Below are 20,038 nucleotides of genomic sequence, written 5' to 3'. Positions count from 1 at the left end.
CACTAGCAAGGAGAAAAACAAGGCCCGAAATCAGTGGATCCCTCCCATCTCTTCTGTGTTAATGGTATGCTTTAAACATCATTGAAAGATCACTTCCACATTTCCAGAGAATAAATAGGAAAATCCCCGAGGGCCTTTTTCAATTGGTTGTTGTTCCTCTGGGTCCTAATCAAAGGCCAGATCTTTGGCGAGTAGTCTTAATGTTACATGGCAGCAGAATATAGGCACGCCCTCTGTCAAAACAAAATTTAAAGGCAAATTAATTGTCCCAAGAAGCTTTCCCCAACAAATGAGACAGAGAGAAGGAGGTAAGAGAAACTTGTGGCACTTGCTGTTTGGGAAGGACATGCAAATTTACTGCTTTTTTTCCTGAAACAGCCTCTGATATTCCTACTCTTCCCAGAGCTGCTGACAGGGGAAGAAGCCATAGGAACATACCTGATTATAGCCTTTTTCACCTTGCTTTGAAGGAAATTTCTGTTCTACAGTTTGACTGTATGCAGCTTCATTTCAGAAAGCCACTTCGGGGCACGCTATGCAGTGTGCTCAACTCTTCTACCCACAGCGTGAGGGAGCTCGTCCTCTGGGTTACTTAATGTTTTTATGCATTAGTAGTGCTGCTACGAGCTCCTGCTGATACATTCAATGCCTCTCCAACGTCAGCCTTAGCCTTGGCTGTGGAGAAGAACCTGGATAACCCCTGGGTTGGACTTCCCCCAGGATTCAACAGGGCACCTGCTTTTCCCAGCAGACACTGCCAAAAGCTGAGATTAAGAAAGGCTCGGCATAAGAGCTGGCTCTGAAAAACTAGAACATAAATCTCTCTGCCATACCTTAATGACAACTAGGTTACTTGCATAGTTACACTGCTACGTCTAGAAAGGCTTTAACACCTGTCTGTGTCCACAAAACTAGTGGGAGGAAAACGCAATATACAGGTACTATAGCCAAGCTGACAGTCTGAGTTTTGTTCGTTAACTCAAAGGCTGCAGGAGTTGGAAAAGAGGCATGATAGAAGGAAATGCAGATTTTAAACAACTGCTTTAATCTGGCTTACTTGCAACAGGACAGTGATTACGAAGATGAAAAAGAAGAATAACCAGGCATTTACAGCCTGGCTTGCGGCTAGGAATGATATATCAAAGTGGATGTGCAACAGTGGGAAAGAAAGATTGATTAAGGAAGTAAGGGGAGCTTGAAAAAGTGTGTGTATGGAAGACCATATGTAGCGCAATCCTTAGAACAAAAGACTATAACAGGGGTTCTGTTTTACCCAGTGATTTTATGCAAAAATTCATTAATAAATAATTTCAACCCCTCACCCAAAATAAAACATAAGAAGATTGCATTTTCTAAAGTCTTCCTGTCACTCACTCTTTTAGAAATGCAATTTCCAAACTGAGAATAACCATTAAGACCTCATATAAAACTCTGTCAATTAAATAAAGCTGCATTTAAATTGACATGGACATATAGCAGGCTAACTTATCTACTGGGCTAAACATGGACAAAAAGCCACTGAAATGAACAGATTTACCCCTGTTTATACCAGCTGAGATTTTAGTCCTCCAAGACATTACAGCTCCATCCATAATTATTGGGTCTCACGGCCCCTTTCCATTTGTCCAACAAACATTTCCAAAACCTCTGAATGAATGCCTACATTCCAGAGATGATGACTAATGTCACTATATTTTGCAGAGCCCAAGAGAGAAACTTCAGGGACTTCAGCTTTCAGTCCTGTCAAATCTGGCACCTTTCAGAAGGAATACAGCCTCCTTCTCTGCCCTTTTCAAAGAGGCTATTCAAGTGTCTCAAAGGTGGTGTGCTATGTCATGGCGCAGACAACACAAAAATGGAGATGAAGCACATAAAAACATGGATTGTGTTTTGTAGAGAACACTAACATCTCTCCTCCTCTCTCTAGAATGAAAGTCTTGTACGCTACCAATCAGATGATAATATCCAAGGCCCACTGTACTCCCTGGACCACAACCATTCCCATTTTATTTTTGTGGATCACATAACACCAGATGAGCCAGATGGAACCACTAAGCTACGTCTCACCTTGGAAAAGCATATTTCAGAACAGCGTACTGGATACGGTGGTAAATAGACTATATAGGCATGCTAATTTCAATAATACTGATATTACAGTGATACTTGTGGGCCCCTGGCCTTACCAAAGGCAAGCCCAATTCTCAAACTGGGCAATCATCTACATAGGCAAGATCAAGTAAACACATTTGTCATTATGTAAGAAGCAGAACTAAGGTAACTTCTGAAGTTGAGAAAGCTGCTCTTTGAACCAAAAATCCTGAGCTTTATTGCATCTCCTTAAACATAGCTCAAAGCTGATCTTCAAAGCATAGTTCAAATTGCCTTAAAACACAACAAATGGAAAATAAATTCAGCTTTAAGTGCCTTAACCAGTGGCTCTAAGAAATGGATGTTCGTTGTTGTATACTTTTATCCCCTCTCGCACACAGGGTCTTGAATTGCTCCCACGCTGGAAGAAAAGACTTGTTCCAAAGCCCTCTGAAATATTTTAAGCCGTATTTATTTCAGGATAAAATCTTATCTTGGGTAAACAACATAGCATCTAATGCCCATCTAAATCTATGTGACCTTTGTTTATAATGAGAACTGAGTATTGGGCAGCCCTCCTACTGCTATTTGTGGAAAAAATTCACTTGTAGTGCTAATAAAGTTACTTTTACCTTTCCTTTGCTTCTGTAATACCTGCAGTGCTAGCACAGCTGAAACAAGAGGGAGAGCTCACTTATTCACACTTGTATGCATCAATGAAATATTCAATTACATATCCCATAGTATGGTTGCACAGATGTACCTGACAGCATGAACGCACCCGAAGAATGCTTATCTAGTGACTCAGATAGGAAAGACCACAGGTGGACTGTAATGGTAGGCTGAGGTTGCAGTGCTGAGAATTAGAAAGTAGCCTCTTTCTGCTTGCAAACCAAATCTGATTGAACAAATCTCAGTGGAACAATTTTCTGTCAAAAAATGCTGATTCATTTGACAAATATTTCACTGGAACATACTGAATTCAGTGATATCTTCTATAAACAAAACTAATGTCGTTCATTTAAGCTCATTTATATTCAAGCTGAACAAAGCTATGTGACTTTACTGAAGTAAAACAATTTAATAAGGTCATGCAGAATTTCCCTATTTTAAAAAATACCTAGAAGTCATTCAGAGGAGGTTTTTGATATGCTGAATACTCTTTACAGTTAAGGACTTCCCACCTTCCCAGCATAAAGTCAGAATCCTCCCCCTCGCCCCCCCGCCCCTCCTCGGGCTAAATTTTATCAAATATTCTTCATTTACCATAGATTTAGAAGCCATAAACATATCTTGAGGAACCTGTAGTCACAGAGGTCACTCTTCAAACTAGAGCATCACCTTATAGAGGTATGGCAATGCTATGCCACTCACTAAAACAAATGAAGTTACTTGTCATGTCCTGGCTGCAGCTCAGTTCTACCTTATCTCTGTAGTCATCCCACAACAGATCCAACAAACTGTAAGTGGCAATCTGTACACTGCTCTGGGAGACCTACAAAGGGAAACATCAAAAAATTGTTTGAACCAAATGCCTTTTATCTTCCAACTGAAAGAGGCATTCATCTCATGATGCCACTGTTTTGACTGAGCTCTTTTAGGCCAATCTATAGTCAGCTTTGGATTACAGCATTTACAGTATAAACCACCTAGAAATAAGCGGGCCCCTGAGGGAGGATGGCTAAGGATAGGGATGCCTACATTGTTTCTTCCCCTGCAACCGTGACCTGTTAAATATTTCATTAGCATTTCTTTTAAATGCATAAGTTTATGTTATTAATAATCACCACATTAGACTGTGCTGAATGAAATTTTAAGATGTTAAGAGTAATAAAGAGTATATGGCTCCTATCAACTCATATCTGACTCTTCTCACCCTCGCTGGTCTACATAGTCAGCCTCTTCATAGTCTTAAATCCTCCTTTTATCAGGCTTTTCTCCCGGATTCCACTACACTTTCCTGCACATGCTAAGCACATGCATAAAACTTGGGACAAACTGACAGCTTGTCACTTCTAACTGTATCTTAATATAAATAATGGTAGCTGCCTCTCTGAAAACCTAACAATCTTGTCTTGCACCCTAATGCAGCTCCATTACTCCACTATCTGATCACTTTGCAGTAAATAAGTAACTTAAAAAGTCAACAGTGCTATGACATACGGAAGTGCCAATATCCCTATTTTGCAGCGGAGGTGTAATAAGGTGAGAACAGACTGGACTGCTTGCCAGGCATCACGCAAGACGTCCGAGCCAAAGGTGCCTTCGTCCTGAATCTTAGACTAGGACTCTATCTGCTAGGTCCCAGTGTTATTCTCTTCCTCTGCCACTTGCTTCTGCAATTGCCTGCCTTCTGCAGGCTCACGTCCTGGTAGGTACCAAAACAGCACATAACAGGAGAAGTATTTTCAAGGGGTCGGCAAGAACACAACAGTGTTGTGAAAGCTGTTACTTTTTGAAAATTAAACCATCTATTTCACAGGAACAGGTAGCATTGAGATCCCTGTGCTTTGCTTACTGATAAATGGAGGACCAGGCACACTTGAGGTAAGAAGCTGTTGGCAACTTCAGAAAAATAAATTAAGTAATGCTAAGTAATTAATGGAAAATTTGGTTGGATGACAAATACATGTATTAGCACTTTACCTAAAGTCAAAATTCGTATCTACACACCATTAAGAAATGAATTCTGTTAATATTAAATTTGCCAGTATTGCCTGGGAAAAATACTTCCTTTTGAATAGGCACCAGCTGATCACTAAAGCTTCCATTGCCAGCTTGTACATTGGGAAGAAGGAATCCAAAACCAAAACAAACCCACAGAAGCCAGCTCCAAAGCTAGCGAAACAGAAATACTGTGCTATTGCTCGAGATCACATACAAAAAAAGATTAATCATTCAGTGCTGTCCAGCAACAGTGAGACCACTGTCTCTGTCACAGAGCTCAGAGGAAGTACAAGACCAGGTTTGCTAGATATGCCATTTAAAACTATAGTGTCCTAGTTCCACTGAGCAAAAATACATTGTAGGATAGAAGACTGGAGAGTTGTCTGCTAACAATCCTGTATCTTCTTCAGCAAAGGATCAGTTTTGATTTTTTCCTGAGTAGAAACTTAAAGAACCTGTTAACTAGGAAATACTCTTTGATTTCTATTCTACTTCTACTGATAGTTTGCTGCTTTGTAGCAGCCTGTATGTCCACATGGCATTTTTTTAATAATACTCTCAGATGAAAAGGAACACTCTACAGTATCTTTAGAGAGACATTTAACCATAATCTAAAATTTCCAAGTGTTGAGACTCTGCCACACAAGCTGGTAACCTCTTTCAGAATAATGACTCATTTCTGGTGACGTTTCAGTTTCCAGTCCCTGTATCTTGTCATAACTTTGTCAGCTGGACTAAAATACACACTGGTATTTGAAATCTCGCTGTTTAAACTAGGATTATGTCAACTCTTGAGCTTTTCTTCTAGAAGCTAAATATGGCAGTGTTTTCTACATCTTGGGTGTTGAAAAATCACATAGCACAACCTATAAATCCTCTTTTCAAAGTTTTAAAGAACAAAGTGACTTGGAGACCAAAGGTGACTGGCTGGAGCTGCCCTAAACTTACATGTGCTGAGAATGGATAACAGATTGTGCTTTTTTAGAATATCAATTTCTTAAATACAAATTGGATAATACACACCAAGGACTACAACAGTTGCTAAAAAAAAAATAAACTAAACTAAAAATACAAACACTACGCAACAAGCAAATCAATAGTTGGATTCTTAGAGTCTCATTAGCTTCTTGCACAACTCCAGAGTAAGAAATAGATGGGCAGCAAATAGTCATTGTTGCAATTATGATGCCATGGTCTCTGCCTTCCTCTCTCAACAACCTGCCTGACTCATTGTAATTGCACAAGTAACACAATTATCAGCATTTAACTCTTGTAGTTGCTATGCTCTAGTGTTTTTTTCCTGTGGCCCAATGTTGTATTCCCACAGGGAAATTCCTGATTTTCAGAACATATTGCCAGGTTTAGCAGCCAGAACAGCCTGCTGAGAATTTCTGTATAGTGCTCCTATTGCACTTGACTATGCTGAAACACAAACTGGGGGGGTGGGAGGGGGAAGGCGGTGGTGGGGGGAAGTCAGGGACAAAGAAGTTTTATGCACTGTTTGTCTAAATCACGTTGCTTAGCTACTCAGCAGATGTGTCATGAAAAGTAGTCAGGGGCCTATACATGGACAACCTGCTACAGAATCAGAAAAATCCTAATAGCTTAGAGGAGTCTGGACTGACTCCATAGTGAATCTGGTTTAGGTACGTATTTATTCCTAGTTTGCAAGAAATCCTTCTTTTGAATAAGATTTTCTTTCCATCTATGAATTCTAAAAATGTACTTTTTAAACTACAGAGAATTTGCAGCGGTTTGGAAAATTCTGCTCCCTGGCTTATCTTAGCAGGGTCTGGAGGTACAGCTGACATCTTAGCTGCATTCATGAATGACCCGCAGCTTATCATGCCAGAAGCTGTTGAAAAGCAATTTAAGGAGAAATTTCCTGCAGAAAGCTTCTTGTGGAAGGACATTCTCCAATGGACAGCAACAGTGAGCTCATATATTTGATAATTACATGCATCATGTTCACAAGCTCTCTCCTACCATTTCTAGCTTCAGTAGTCCATTCAGTACAGGTTTGAAGAAGCTGCGCAGAAGTTTTGGGTACTCCAGTGCTCTGACACTAGTGTCATAACTTTGCATTAAAATCAAGTGCTCAGTTGATCATACAAACTACTTTGTCCTAGTGATTCAGCTGAACACTTACGGCTCTGTCCTTCCTCAATTATTTCCTCAAGTAACAGCCAGCACCCAGGAACCACACAGTCCTTCTGGAGGACATGAAGCATTATTTATACTTCACAGCTGTGGAGCTTGTGCAGCTGTGACAGAAGAAACCTAATTCATGATCTACAGCTGTTAAATGGAAACCTAATTGTGGATAGGCATGAATAAATTAAAAAGAATGAAAGGCATTTAGAAATTATTATATCTATTGTCAGTTATGTGTGTTCTTAAAAAAGACAAAACAGATTCACAGATTTTCCTTACTCTTTGTCTTGAGGCACACTTGACGGTCTTAAACAACTATGCATAAGTGTTTAAGAAACAAAAATACACTTTGAGATTGTCTGTGTGTGAAGATTGAAGAGCACTGTGTGCCTCTGAGATAAACCAAGTCCACTCGACCTGACCCACTCCTTATTCTTTGCAGTCCCTGCCATAATCCTTAGCTTTAAAAGTTCCACATATTAATTCCATTAGGGAGAACTTTGCCAGATCACTATCACAAGGGGATGGAAGGGCATCTAGAAGCAATAGTGCCAGATGCTCACAAAGTCTTGGTGCAGCTGCACTGTGAGAAAAAAACCTTTAAAAATAGAAAACCAAAAGAAAAGAGTACTGTATATATCAATATTTGATGACTTTTACTCACAGAAGATATGCTTTTAAATAAACAACTCTGTGAGCAAAACTTAAATGTCAAAGCAGGAAAAGGTAAAACAAAACTAGTGGTATGCTGGCCACAGCATGACTGAGTCAAATAAGAATGTGAGTTAAGAAGGATCTTTTAATTAAAGTACTGCTCTGGCTCTCAGGACATCCAAGTTCTGTTCCTCCTATCCTGCTAGGTGATTTTGGAAAAATAACTCCCTCCTTGCCTTAGGGCTTATTTATATATGGGAAACGAATAATGTTTGTTTTCTTGCCAAACCTCAGCATTACAATTAGAACATAAGTTTTTGGGAAATACTGTATAGGTGATCTCCACTGGGCTCTTAGGCATTAATATATAGCAGTAGGACAATGTGTAAAATGATTTTTGTTTCAACTCCCAATAGATTCAGAACATTATTTCACACGAACATCTTCTAACTCTGCACAACTTTGAGCAAGATGGTTCAGAAGAACTAGACACAGTCATTTTAAAAGCTTTAGTAAAAGGTAAGAACAATAAACACGGCATGGTGTAATACTTGTCCTATTTGATGACTTCTATGCCGTAAACGTATTTCATTCTTGTCCAGAGCAAGTTCAGTTGGCTATTGGATCAGATTTCATTTTTGATGCAGAGTTCTTCCGTTTGCTTATTGACAAATTAACTGTGGCAGTTACCATAGCTCTTGTAACCTTGCTTTAAACTAGTGTTTGCTTCTTAATCTCATGATATTGTATAGTACTATTTCACTATTTGCTTCTCTTAGTAGTAGAGATTATAGAAGAACTGAAATATACTGGAGCAGTTCAATTATAATTACAAGCCTTTTAAATACATAAATCCACAAGTAGACCTGAACTGCCTTGGTTCCAGAAACAATCCATTTCTCCTATAAGAAATCTTCACTGTATCTTCTGAAAGAAGACATTACTTGCTCTGCCACCCATTTCAGTTTGTGTTAACTTAATTGTTTCCCTCTTAAAATCCTACAGACATTTGAACTTAATGTTTTAATAGAGAATTCAGCTAGCAAAAATTAATATTTTTTAATATTAATATTTCTTAAGTTAGGGGAAAAAAGCTATGAAGGGTTCCTGGTTAAGCAACCCACAGATCTGTGATAGCTGAAGGAGAACTTGTATTGCTAATCAACTTACCAATACTATATTTAATTAAACATAACAAGTGTGAAGTATTGAGTTTATCTGCATTTTCTATTTTTGCCAGCCTGTAAAAGCCACAGTCAGGAGGCTCAGGAATATCTGGATGAACTGAAGCTGGCAGTGGCCTGGAATAGAGTGGACATCGCTAAAAGTGAAATATTCAATGGTGACGTGGAGTGGAAGGTACTGGGTTTTATTGCCTTAGAAGACAATTGGTGTATAATCCAATGTGTACAGGACACTGAAACATCCTGATAGAAGGCTTTTTGACACGACCTGCATTCTCCACTAAGAGATTGGGCAGTAGTAGTATGCTTCCTTAGGCTGTTTGTCTTTCTGGTCCCCTATATGATAACGGCTAAAGGTAGAGGAATAATTCAGTGGTCACAGTTTCTTGCTTGAGCTCTTTAGGGGCAAGACCTTTAAAGGGACAGACCTTTAAAGCAAGCAAACCTGAGCTTACAAAGCAAAAGAAGCATGCAGATATTGCTGTTAGAAGATGGTAGGAAGAACGTAATTGTTTCCAACTGCAGTATAAATACCCAGTGCAGTGGGTACCTAACATAACCACAACTCCTACAGCATGCTATTTGTGTTGATGTTTTCACATTAATGCTTATACAGACATTTTGTCACACAGAAATGAAGAGAGTTCTACCTCTCTTTCTCATTGTACCTGCTGCTGACCTGGTGGAAGACAAACTGTGCATGTCCTCATGTTAAATCTTACCTCCCTCCTCATCCATCCCTGATTAACCCCAAAAACTTCCTTTTTTTTTTTTCCCTTCATCAATCTAGTCCCGTGACCTGGAGGAAGTGATGATGGATGCTCTGGTCAATGACAAACCAGAATTCGTAAAATTATTTATTGACAATGGGGCTAACATACCCGAATTCCTGACGTATAGTCGTCTGCAGAGACTCTACTGTTCCATTTCTCAGAAATGTCTCCTCTATGAACTTCTACTGAAGAAACATGAAGAAAGGAAGCTGACCTTGGCAGGGCTCACTAGTCAACAGCATAAGGAGCAGGAGATCTGCCCACTCTTCACTCTCAATGAGGTCTCTAGAGTTCTCAAGGATTTTCTCCATGATGCATGCAAAGATTTCTATCAAGACCTCAGACATGAAAGCAAGAAAAAATCTGTGAGTTACTACTTTCCATCATAGTCCCACTCCCCTCCAATTTAGAATTTGAAAAATTTTAACTAGGTCTAGCCTTTCGGGGTGGGGCAGGGAAGGAAAGGGAAGATGAGAAAAACAGTCATTTCAGTTTCTCATTCCTTTTTTCAGCTCATTATTATTACAGCTAAAATGGTTTGATCTTTTTAATTTCAAAATTAAACAGGAAAAGAAAGGAATTTCTAAGATAGACTGGTTGCGATTCCTCTTTCTCCCCCTCTGCATGTGAAGTTTTATGCAAGGTTTTACTGTACCTTGAACTAGGGCTAAGGTATGGCCTCTGTTCCAGGATCTGCAGAGGCCCCTGTATCTCACGTTCTTCTAGCGCAACTTCCACAGACCATTCCTCATTCTAGCACCTTGCACATGGAGAACAGTTTGTTGATCTTACTAGCCTCACATGCATAAGAACAGATTCAATGAAAGATATATGGGGAATATGAAGAGATAGATTTACATTTACTAAGGAGTAATTAGACATAAAAATAGCAGTCTGCATTTCTCATGCAGAACTTCAAGCAGAAGTCCTTGAAACACAATATTTCCTGTGAGAAACACAAGCAGGCAATGGCCATTTTCAATCCCAGGTCTGAAAACAGTAATCTTTGTATGAAAAACTATTCCCAGATTTATACTGGGTAGGAGTAGATTGGATATTCAATCATGTGCAGTACATGATATTTGCCTTTAGATCATTATAGTCTTGTTATTGAGTGACACGACACACAGCAAGAAATAAGAACAATTGTGTGAAGTGGCCCTGGCAAGCACTCTGGCCAACACATGACAAGGGTAAGGTGATGGGTACAACTGCGGAATGTCTATACTGCACTGTCCACAATTGTGCAATAGATATATCATCATTTTTGCATTTTTACAGTGTATTTAACATTGAAACTCATAAGTACCAAAGATCTTGCAAAAGCATTGGAAATAAGTTTGGACACATGATTTCAAAACAGAGAGGTATAGAGAAATTTCATTAAAATCATAGTTTTAGACAAACCAAACAATTAAACCTTTTGATATTTGTCAAGTTCTAGTTTCATCTTAAAACTGTTTAAACTAAAAAATAAATTAAAAAAAAAAATTCTCACTCGAGCTTCAATGGGTTTTGCTTTGATAAAGCCTAGCTAAATTAATTAGTAGTATGAAAAGCTAAGTTTGAATCTAGTCAGGATTTCTTTGTTCACAAGGACAGACAATTTGGGGCAATACCTTTGAAGTCATTAAGCAGACTCCAGACTTAAAAATTTTACAGAAATTTGCCCCCAAAATCTCACTTACTTTTGTCGGATTTGGCTGTAAGTGAGCTAAAGCCAAGTGCTGTAAAAAAGGCCCAATTCAGATACCAGATCATGCTGCCTACTAGCTTTTTTCTTTTAAAAGCTTTTTCCCACGGCGGAGCAAGAGGCTTAATCCCATTATCATTGGAAACAGAGAGAGCATCACTGTACTGGGATATCAGTGTCACTGCTACTAAATTGTCTGTCTTATTTGAAGTTGGGAACTAGTGGTTACAAAGACTGATGAGACTTTTGGGATATCTTTGTCTCCTGTAAGGTTTTCAATGCAATTCCATTGATTAAACAGCTCACTACACCCTGAAGAAAAAAAAAAAATACCAACCCCTCCAAAAAATGCCATGAAAATAAATTTCCACAGAATCCCATAGTTTCAGTGATTAAAAAATATATCCTTACAAAATCTTGTTTTATTAAAAAAAAAATCCACTCTGGCTGCTTATGATTAACACAATAGATATAAAGGCAGTTTTTAAATATACTTAAAACTCAGAAATTGACCTAAGTTGCCATACTTCCTGTGGAGAGTATTTTATCAAATGCTAAAGGAATAAGCAGTGTTCTACTTAAAATACTCCCTGCATGAGGGAGAGGTTTCTCAAAGAAAAGACTAAAAAGTCTACTCTAATTGACGTATTCTATTCTTGTTCCTGTACGGGGCCTTGGCGAGATATATTTCTGTTGAAATAAAATGCCTTTTGTTCCCTTTTCTCTGAAGCCATGTCCTCTGTGGCAGTTGAGCAGAACCCAATATAACTGAAGGCAAGCTCAGATTAGTTAATCACAGGTTTGTCTTGTATGATATTACACACCAGCGGTGAAACCCTGGCCTTAATAAAGTCAATGAGAGCTTTACCATTGACTTCAATGGAGCCACAGTTTCATCCAGAACGTTCTCACACATATTGAGTTATATCGGGGACACAAGGGTCCTTTGATTCCATGCAGAATAAACTAATTACCTCTCAGTCCTACAGAAAAGAAAAATCAAAAGAATATGAAGTAGCTGGCAAGGCCAAGAACAGCTTAGATCATGTCATTTGCATGGAATAAGACTGCAAAGCAGGTTTTAATTTCTACAACCATATTTCAGGATAAAATGAATACAAAGCAATTACCTGGACTCTTGGATATGAACCAGAAAAGTGAAAATCCTTGGAGGGATTTGTTTGTATGGGCAGTACTTCAAAACCGGCACAAGATGGCAAACTATTTCTGGGCTATGGTAAGCTTTGAGCTGTAGGTGCTTCGGGTGAAATATTGGCATGTTTCAAGTATATGAGATGTTTTTTGCTCAGCCTTGCAGCTCAGATGACAGATAGGTTTGTTTCTAAAATGTGGCATTTATAGGGCCTTCCATCTCCGAGTGGCTCATGCCAGCAGGGGCCGGGGGGGCTGAGCAGGAGCAGGTGTAAATCAGCACAGCCTGAAACACTGCTGATGAAGTTCAGCTCAGAGTTGGCCCTCCTCTTCCTTGCTGCGGACGACGCACCACTCTCAGTCTCAGGTTTTGTTCCTTCTACAATAGGTCAATTGTTTGGGTTCTAGCATGATCGAGGGGGAAGATGGTGCAATCGAGCATCTTTAGCTTACGTGTTGTATGCGTAGGGAACAACAGCATCACACTCTCAAACGCTGAGCTTCAAGCTGGCATAATTGGCTCCTGTTTTACAATCCTCCACAACCGAGGCCCTGTCTCGTGCATCTGGAGTGCAATGCCATAGCTTCCCTCCCCCCACAGAGGCAAACGCAGCTATCAGGCTCCATCCCTGAGCTTCCAGACGGCTGCATCTGGCCCCGGGGGGAGTCACAGGGAGGGACAAAGTGCAGCACAGCTCTTCACCCAGTGAGCGTGTGCATGCAGACACATCTGCACCTTGCAGGGCCTTGTGTTTGTGGAGCCCTGTTACCAGAAGGCACGTTTCTCTGCTGTGTGTCTCTGTTGTGCCTCTGCCAGCTGTGCTCCCTCCTTTCCCATACCTCCTTATGCAGGGTCTCAGCACAGCCTCGTTCGAGGTATCTTGGCACTGTGAGACTGTTTTGCTCTATTTCCATAATGCATTCTTCTCCTTTCAGTCTTTGACTGCTACCCCAGACCCTAAGGTCAATTAAACCCAGAAGTCTCCAGCCTTATAAGGCACAAGAACTACCAATATGTGGGTTTCAATTATCAAATATCACCCAAACTGTAATTTCGGTCGACATTTTGGACTGTCAAGTCTGTATTTGAGGGAAGATTCTTCAAAGGGGAGGCATGCATGAAATTTTCTTTTTGTTTGTTTGTTTGTTAGATGCATTCCTTAGTGAAGTCTCCCCGGTTCAGAAATGCCCCCCAGTGTATGGTAACAGCAGCATCCCTTTCAATTCTACAGGGTCAGGAAGGTGTAGCTTCAGCTCTGGCAGCCTGCAAGATCCTTAAAGAGATGTCCCGCCTAGAGACAGAGACCGAAGTAGCACGTATAATGAAAGAGGCCAAGTATGAGCAGCTCGCTGTTGGTAAGTAACGGCATCTTTCTGACAGCATCAAAAATTTAAGAAGTAACTGCCATTGGAAGGCAAGCAAGTGAAAAAAGTACTGTTTCAGTTGTAAAAGGTCAACTGTCGTGAATAATTTAACAGCCTTGCAGCACAGGCAGTCCCAAACATTCAAATACCACAGAAGGAGGACTTAAAAACCAATCATTTTGGAAAAATCAGTGTTCCAAGACTGGCCCCTGGGATGCGTAGAAGAAATTACTCTCCTGCTGCATGTTGGTATTTTCAGTGTCTGGTCTTAGTACAAGGTGTGTTACAGTGATGGGCAAGATAGAATAACCAAAACACTTCCAGGCTTACAGCAGCCTGGTTTTCCTCCAATATCAAGCTTGCTCCGTAAGGGCCACTAGAGCAACAAGTTTTAAGGTTTGTCTTTGCTGCTAAAAATAATTCGAGATTACCTCACCCAGAAGAGGGCTAACTGCACTGCAAAACTGCAGTGAGGCTCAGACTGGTTTCGCAGCGCACAAGCCGCCCCTCCCTACAGCAGTAAATATTCAGGTATCTGCAATGTCGAAATGCCAAGCCCTCTCCCCTTTGCCTGGTTTAAAAACAGATGCTTGCACACAAGCTTCTCTGCTGATCTGACTTCAATCTAATCCGTACCTGAAGGTAGCACTGCTGTGAACAGAGGGCTTTAAAGTACACCGCATGGGGAAACGCAGAGGCTCTTTCTCTCCCCTTAGAGCTAGTACATCAAGCAGCTGAAGGCTCATGCAGACATTGCTACATTATTTACACACAGATCACATTCTCCCCTCTTCTCAGAGGGCCATTATTATTTACAAAAAATAAAAGTCAGGTTCTCATATAATCACAGGGCTCAAGTAATTTAGCCATGGAATTACAGGGCCTAATCCAATACACAGAAGTCTGCTCCTTGGCTTTGGTAAGTATTAGATCAGATCGTCAATTTTAAATTTCTGGCCCGGATAACACTGTCAATATTAAGTAGAGCGAACATTCTTTAAGAATGATAAATACCACATCAACTGCAAAAGTCTGTTTATCAGCTTATTTTAAGTGATCTTATCCTTTCCCCAGCCCTCACAGTGTAACAAGAAGGTGTAGGCTGGCCTAGGAAAGGTGCCGAGATGATCAAGTGAATCAGCACAATGAAACAGACACAAGAAGTCAGATCTTATCTAATGAGAAAATCTTGACTTTTTGGACTGTTTATCCTAGTTTCTGAGCTCCACGACCAGCTCCTCTGGAAACAAAATTATGCCACCACACTCTACCCAGTCTAATATAATTTTATGTCAAATAGCTATGTCTTAAAACCAAGGATTTGTTGGCTACAAGCCAAAGCTGAGCTGCTCCTTTTGTTTAGTCTATTCAGGAGAGTGGGGGCAGCGTGGCAACTCATCCTTCAAAGTGTAAGAGGATCACCCAAGGGATACAGTTTTGCTTGACACTGCCTAAAGCTCCACATGAGGCAGCTACAGATGAGGGACTATAACAAATACTGACATGTTTCCAAGAAGTTTCTTATGCTGTCTGTAGAAGAACTGAGAAAGAAAAAATTCTCCTCAGATCAAATGACAACAGGAAAAAAAAAAACAAAAACCCAACCTGTTAGAGGCCCCAGGCTGAGAAGGGAGCATGCAGATAGAAAGAGGTGAGAGGGAGGTACTGAGAGATTTACTCCATACCTTTCTGCAAATAGTGGGAATTTTAAAATTACAGTGATTTTTTTTCACCAAGGCAAACCTATTTCATCTGCCCTCTACCCCAACACATGTACACACATGCATAAAGCCATAGCAAGTTATTCTTGTGTCCAGCATCGTTCCCCTCCCCCTCCCGCCTCCTCTTAGCGCTCTCAGGCTCTTTTCAACTACTTCAGCCTTGCAGAAGTCTCTAGTGCAGCAAGGAGCATCTGGCAGTGCTCAGGCTTTGCTGCCACCATGCTGCGCCCTACACACATCACTCTCTTGCCTGACATTCATTTTTTAATTTTTTCTTTTAAATTACAAGATCTGTTTGTCTGTTTCCTTCATTTGGCAGATTTGTTTAGTGAATGCTACCACAACAGCGAGGAGGGAGCATTTGCTCTGTTGGTGAGGAAAAATCAGTACTGGAGCAAAATCACCTGCCTTCAGCTGGCTACAGAAGCGGATGCAAAGTCTTTCTTTGCACATGACGGTGTCCAGGTAAGTTTTACAGACCCTTCCCTCACCACCTCTACCCCCCAGGGCCTTTAAGCATGATGTTGGACACAGAAAAGGATAGCACAGCAACTGAACAACCCCATGAAATGTATTCCCCTAAGAGACATTCTTCGGAGAGGGGACTCCTCTCTCTCCCTAGCACCATACAAAGAGGATGTTATACCACATCCTTGACAAAGCAACACTGTTCCCCCTTTCCCCTCCTTTTCATCCAGTTGGCCCGCAGACCAGTGCGCTGAAAAGAAGGTTTAGCCCTTACTCCATCCTGTGCTTTTTCTTCCTTGCTCACAGAGAAGCATCAGGAAAGCACTTTAAATCTGCCTGAGGCATAATGAAGCTACTCCAAGATGTGAGGTAACTCCTTGTTCAGATTCAAGGAAGAGCTCACTGATAAAAGTTAAATCAAATTACTATTCAGCTTTGCCCTCACAACCCGAGTTCTCTCCACATACACAAAGCGAAATTAAGCGTGATGGTGCTTTTAGCTCCCAGTGCCTGACTTGCACTTTCTTCGTACTACAGATGTGGCTTAATTCCACTTGACTTGCTGTTCTTTCCACTGTCCTCTTCGTAACTCTTTGCATACTCAACAACATCTGCAGGAGGCCGCACAGAGCGCCTGTTTGCTCTGAAAGTGTGCCTGCCTTTTAGGTTTCCAGAGCATTCACTGTCTTAGGAGCCGCAGAACATAGGTACACTTCATCTGCATGTATGTTTTTGTGATGTTAAAGCCATCTCTTGATTTCTTGACTTTCAGGCCTTCCTGACAAAAATATGGTGGGGAGACATGTCTACAAGCACACAGATCCTGAAGTTAATCTGTGGATTCTGCTGTCCTCTCCTAATCTACACAAATTTAATAGCATTCAGGTACAAACATAATTGTTTGGGTGCAAGAGATAAGTAAGGGATGAAAAATAAGCCATAAAAAATATCCAGACTCAAAACTTCTCACCTAAGTGATAAAAACAGTAATATTGCCTCAGAGTATCAACAGAAGGACTGCACCACTATTAACCAAATCAGTTTTCTATGGGACTGAGTGATTTGTGTGTCCTGTGCTAGTGCCTATTCTAATACTTAGAAGATCAATGCCACGGTTTCACATAGATCAGTTCTATTTTGCAGAGTCCACAGAAAAGCCTGCTGGAATTCTGTCAGCTCCAGATTCTACACAGCAATGTGTAGAATATCTCCAGGTATAGCACCATCTATTTCTAGATTTGGAGATGCCTAGTTAAAACCTCAGTATCTTATCTAGAAAAACAGCCATTATAAAGCAGTATTATCAGCCACAAGCCTTGTATCTCACCAAGGAAAACAGCCATCACAAAGCAGTATTATCAACCACAAGCCTTGATAACCATAAGTCAAGCTTAAAAACACAGGACTGACATGAAATCAATTAAGATTTTGAAATTCAATGTCTTATGAGGTCTCTTTATTAGTCTTCTGCAGGCATAGCTTTGGAGTTTGTAGTTTTCAGCTTTTTGTCGCAGTGAAGATGGCTAGAATCTTAGGTTTTCTTCAAAAAAACAAAAACAAACAAAAAAAACCGCACAAAAAAAACACCCTAACCCCCCCCAAAAGAAAACCAAAAGAAAAGAAACGGAAAGAAAAGAAAAGAAAAGAGCAGCCAAGATGCTTAGGCAGTCATAAGAATCCAAGAACGGAAACTTTAAGAAAACCTCCTAATATTGTGAGAATCATATACAAATCATCAGAATTGGCATTATGAAATGACATGCTATTATGAAATATATATTTCTTAACTGTTAAACTACTTAAAAAGCAAGAGGAAAACTTGTTTGGCACTGCTGACTTAAGACTTTCCTTCTGCCAGTATCACTAAAAATGACCTTCTTGTCATAGTGGCTGCCAGATTCACAAATTCAAGTAATTTAACATGAAATTTTGGCAAAGTTTTCATGGAAAGGTTTAAATTATGGTTCATAATCCATGTAAGCCTTTCCAAATTTGTTCTGTTGAGGACTTTTTTTTGCCTCCTTTCCCTGGAAATGCAAGAGTTGACACCATGTTCCCTACTGCTTCTGGCATTTCCTCTCTTAATTGCTACTAAGAGTAACTAGGAAAGGAGCATTTGGGTATTGTCTTCTAGGACTGACTGAGGGGTTTATTTCTGCTCAAATCCTAAGTAATTTGAGCAAATTGAGCATCCTGCTCCATTTTTGTGAAGCATGCCAATTATCACTTCTCGGAATCTTGTGGGTGACTTCAGCCTTCTCCTTACAAATAAACAGAATTTGCAGAGGTAAGGATTACGCATTATTTGATAGCTTCTCAGTGGAGCAAGTCCAAGATAAGTACATGCTAGCAGTTCTGTATGAATGCCAATTTAGTAGTGACAAATTGCTAAGCATCATCTTTCAACTAATGAGTTTATTTCCTTACAGTGAGGAAAAACAATCAAAGAATGAGCCAGAGCCATTTAGAGAGCTGGACAGTTTAGATACAGAGAGGACTCTGTTTTTTTCCAAGGAAGAAGCAAGGTAAGTTTAAAACCATTAGTTAATATAACTTTTATGACAACAATCAAAGAACAGGACACTTCCTGTGGACTAGTGACCAGCTAACGATCTAAGGAGCAGCTGAAGGACCAAGAAAGTCATTACTCCTCAGAAAGTGCTGTGCCCTCTGATTACTGCTGCTGTTGCTCTCTAAAAGGAATATAGAAAATAAACAGGGATATATCACTGTTTTAAGGAGACACAACTTCACTTGTTCTGAGCAGGTAACTTCTACAGAACAAGGAATCTGCTTAATATCTGGGGAATCAGAAAGCATTTCCTGAGATTCCCTTCAGCTCGTGATGGTTGATGTACGTTGGATTTAGGAACTAAGTCCCTCTCAGATTTCTGAGCTAAGCAGAAAGAAGGTTCTCGGCAAAACCTTACATTATTTGAGTGCATCACTACATATTTTCCTACAAAGGCAGCAACAGAAGTACTTGCAAACATCAGTACCTGGGAATTTTATATTAAGTCAGCTTCCCACCATACTAGTGCTCTTCATTTATATTTTAAAAGATGGGCCCTGAGGAACCTGAGGGCCCTGAACGTACAACAAACTTAAGAGTTAGAGGGAGAATTACACAAATGGGTACCTAAGTACAAAGATCTTGTCAGTTGCTTGTGGTCATTCATAGATCTGCGATTCAGAACATCTGAATCCCACCCCATACCTCTGCCACATTGCCAAAACCTGGGAGGCCACAAGGACTTAAGTCAGGATAGGAAGACTTGATTAGCACAAAGTCCTCTTAATGGCTAAATGGTGCTAAATAGCCACTTGTATTAAGCATGTGCTTTTCAATGATTTAAAGAGAACTTCAGAAAGATGTGAACAATGGTAGCGAGGAAGCATTATCTGCAGTATGAAGTGCTGGACCAAGTCAGAGCTATTAGGTTCCATTTTTACCTCTGGCATTTAACTGCTGGTATATTGGAGAAAATCATTAGTTCTCTCTCCCTAACCTATAAAATAGGTGTAAAAGCATCTGCCTCTTGGGAGCTATTTGTAAGCAATGTTATAAAGCACTTCCATATCCTGAGTGAAGCGTGGTTTGGTCATTACATTGTGCGTTCCAATTGCTATTATCTTGGCAATTTATTTTAACAAAGAGGCGCTCTCCCTCCCAGATCTATTTCAGCATCTTACAGTAAAGCTGCAATTATCTGGTTATGATATTAGCCTGTTACCATGGGAATGTATCTTATGATGTCATAAATTGAGAGGTAGTACAGAATCAAGCACATAGAAAAGACTGGCTGTGAGGAGAAACTTTTCCTTGTGACAAATGTATTTAATAATTATAAAGAATGTCAGGGGAAATTAAAAACCAGTGAAGAGTCATTGTTTATTTTTTGTGAGGTGAAATTGAAAACATACCCTAGCGTGCACATCCTTTGTTAGAGATCACACCTCTCAGAGTCAAAATCACAAAATTAGAGATCCAATAACATCCCTAGCTTACACAGGAGAGCAATTTATGTGGAAACAAAGCCTCAGACTAAGATCAGATTGCTATCAAATACAGGGAACTTGCATTTTCTGCACAGGATAATTTCCATTGCCAATAGATAG

The 20,038-nt window shown here is 40.1% G+C and overlaps 1 protein-coding gene across 1 annotated transcript in view; it reads left to right on the top strand.

Annotated features, from left to right (window-relative positions):
• TRPM5 (transient receptor potential cation channel subfamily M member 5) overlaps nucleotides 1–20,038 on the top strand; it is a 39,712-nt gene that overhangs the window by 4,466 nt on the left and 15,208 nt on the right. Inside the window, exons 4-14 of the mRNA XM_075163021.1 lie at nucleotides 1,928–2,108; nucleotides 4,571–4,635; nucleotides 6,496–6,687; nucleotides 7,980–8,082; nucleotides 8,804–8,922; nucleotides 9,538–9,885; nucleotides 12,319–12,450; nucleotides 13,598–13,721; nucleotides 15,771–15,916; nucleotides 16,692–16,804; nucleotides 18,349–18,444. Coding sequence (XP_075019122.1) covers nucleotides 1,928–2,108; nucleotides 4,571–4,635; nucleotides 6,496–6,687; nucleotides 7,980–8,082; nucleotides 8,804–8,922; nucleotides 9,538–9,885; nucleotides 12,319–12,450; nucleotides 13,598–13,721; nucleotides 15,771–15,916; nucleotides 16,692–16,804; nucleotides 18,349–18,444 — 1,619 coding nt within the window. The remainder of the gene's footprint in view (nucleotides 1–1,927; nucleotides 2,109–4,570; nucleotides 4,636–6,495; nucleotides 6,688–7,979; nucleotides 8,083–8,803; nucleotides 8,923–9,537; nucleotides 9,886–12,318; nucleotides 12,451–13,597; nucleotides 13,722–15,770; nucleotides 15,917–16,691; nucleotides 16,805–18,348; nucleotides 18,445–20,038) is intronic.

This window comes from Calonectris borealis, chromosome 14, assembly GCF_964195595.1.
Source record: "Calonectris borealis chromosome 14, bCalBor7.hap1.2, whole genome shotgun sequence".
Lineage (NCBI taxonomy): Eukaryota > Metazoa > Chordata > Aves > Procellariiformes > Procellariidae > Calonectris > Calonectris borealis.
The sequence above is the reverse complement of the archived record's forward strand: the minus strand, read 5'-3'. Positions and strand labels throughout refer to the sequence as shown.